Source organism: Chrysochloris asiatica, unplaced genomic scaffold (genome assembly GCF_000296735.1).
Source record: "Chrysochloris asiatica unplaced genomic scaffold, ChrAsi1.0 scaffold00172, whole genome shotgun sequence".
NCBI classification, from domain to species: domain Eukaryota; kingdom Metazoa; phylum Chordata; class Mammalia; order Afrosoricida; family Chrysochloridae; genus Chrysochloris; species Chrysochloris asiatica.
Genome location: NW_006408690.1, coordinates 3,814,409 through 3,815,321, shown reverse-complemented (window position 1 = coordinate 3,815,321; position 913 = coordinate 3,814,409). Strand labels below are relative to the sequence as shown.

The 913-nt window shown below is 34.9% G+C and overlaps 1 protein-coding gene across 1 annotated transcript in view; it reads right to left on the bottom strand.

Annotated features, from left to right (window-relative positions):
* Positions 1-913, bottom strand: part of ANKRD26 (ankyrin repeat domain 26) — a gene marked incomplete at its 3' end in the record, with an annotated part of 135,094 nt that overhangs the window by 51,618 nt on the left and 82,563 nt on the right. Inside the window, 1 exon segment of the mRNA XM_006871686.1 lies at positions 776-782. Within this exon segment, the coding sequence (XP_006871748.1) occupies positions 776-782 (7 nt within the window).

Below are 913 nucleotides of genomic sequence, written 5' to 3'. Positions count from 1 at the left end.
TTTTGAAGTCCTCTTGTACTTACCAAGCATATAATGTGTGTCAAGGACAGGGACAGGGAAACATGGTTTTTGTACATTGGAACTTTGTCATACAAAAGTAATCATTTATAATAGATGGTCAATATTTTATTTTTCTACTGTACAGACAACAAAATATTTACCCTACTCCCAGAATCTAAAAAACTATGAAGTTGCAACTTTAGAGCACTTTACAAAATCAGTCATTCCTGATGATACTATCAGGCAATGCAGTATCAAAGAATCATCAGAGAATGATAAAATTCTATCCATTATGGCCTAAGTGCTTAAATGTTTAACATCACATAATTTTTACAAATCTATACATGAGCTCTGGTAGTGTAGTGGTTACGAATCGGGCTGCTAACCTCAGGGTCAGCAGTTTGAAACTACCAGCTGTCCCGTGGGAGAAAGATGAGGCTTTCTGCTCCCATAAAAATGTACAGCCTCATAGGTGGAGACAAATCATCTGAAGGAAGTTCAGTTGATTTTTGCTGATGTGAACCCCCAGAGTTTGAAACCTTTCATTTAAAATCTCTTGATACATGCCACATGGACCATTCAACTAAATAAAAATGTTTTCACACACACACACACAAAAGTACAGCCTCAGAAACCCTGTACAGGGTCACTATGAGTCGAAACCAACTCCACAACACATAACAACAACAATACATGATAGTATAATTCATCATTTGCATATGCAATTATATAAGAATATTCCACTTTGAAACATATTGAGTAAGTAACATTTTACCAAAAAACTATATATGTGAAAAACAACCCCCCAAAAAAAGTATAGCACAGGGTTATAAAATTATAAGCATTTTTTAAAATGCACACAACTATGTTGTTGTTAAGTACCACTGAATCAATTCCTATCCATAGCAACCCT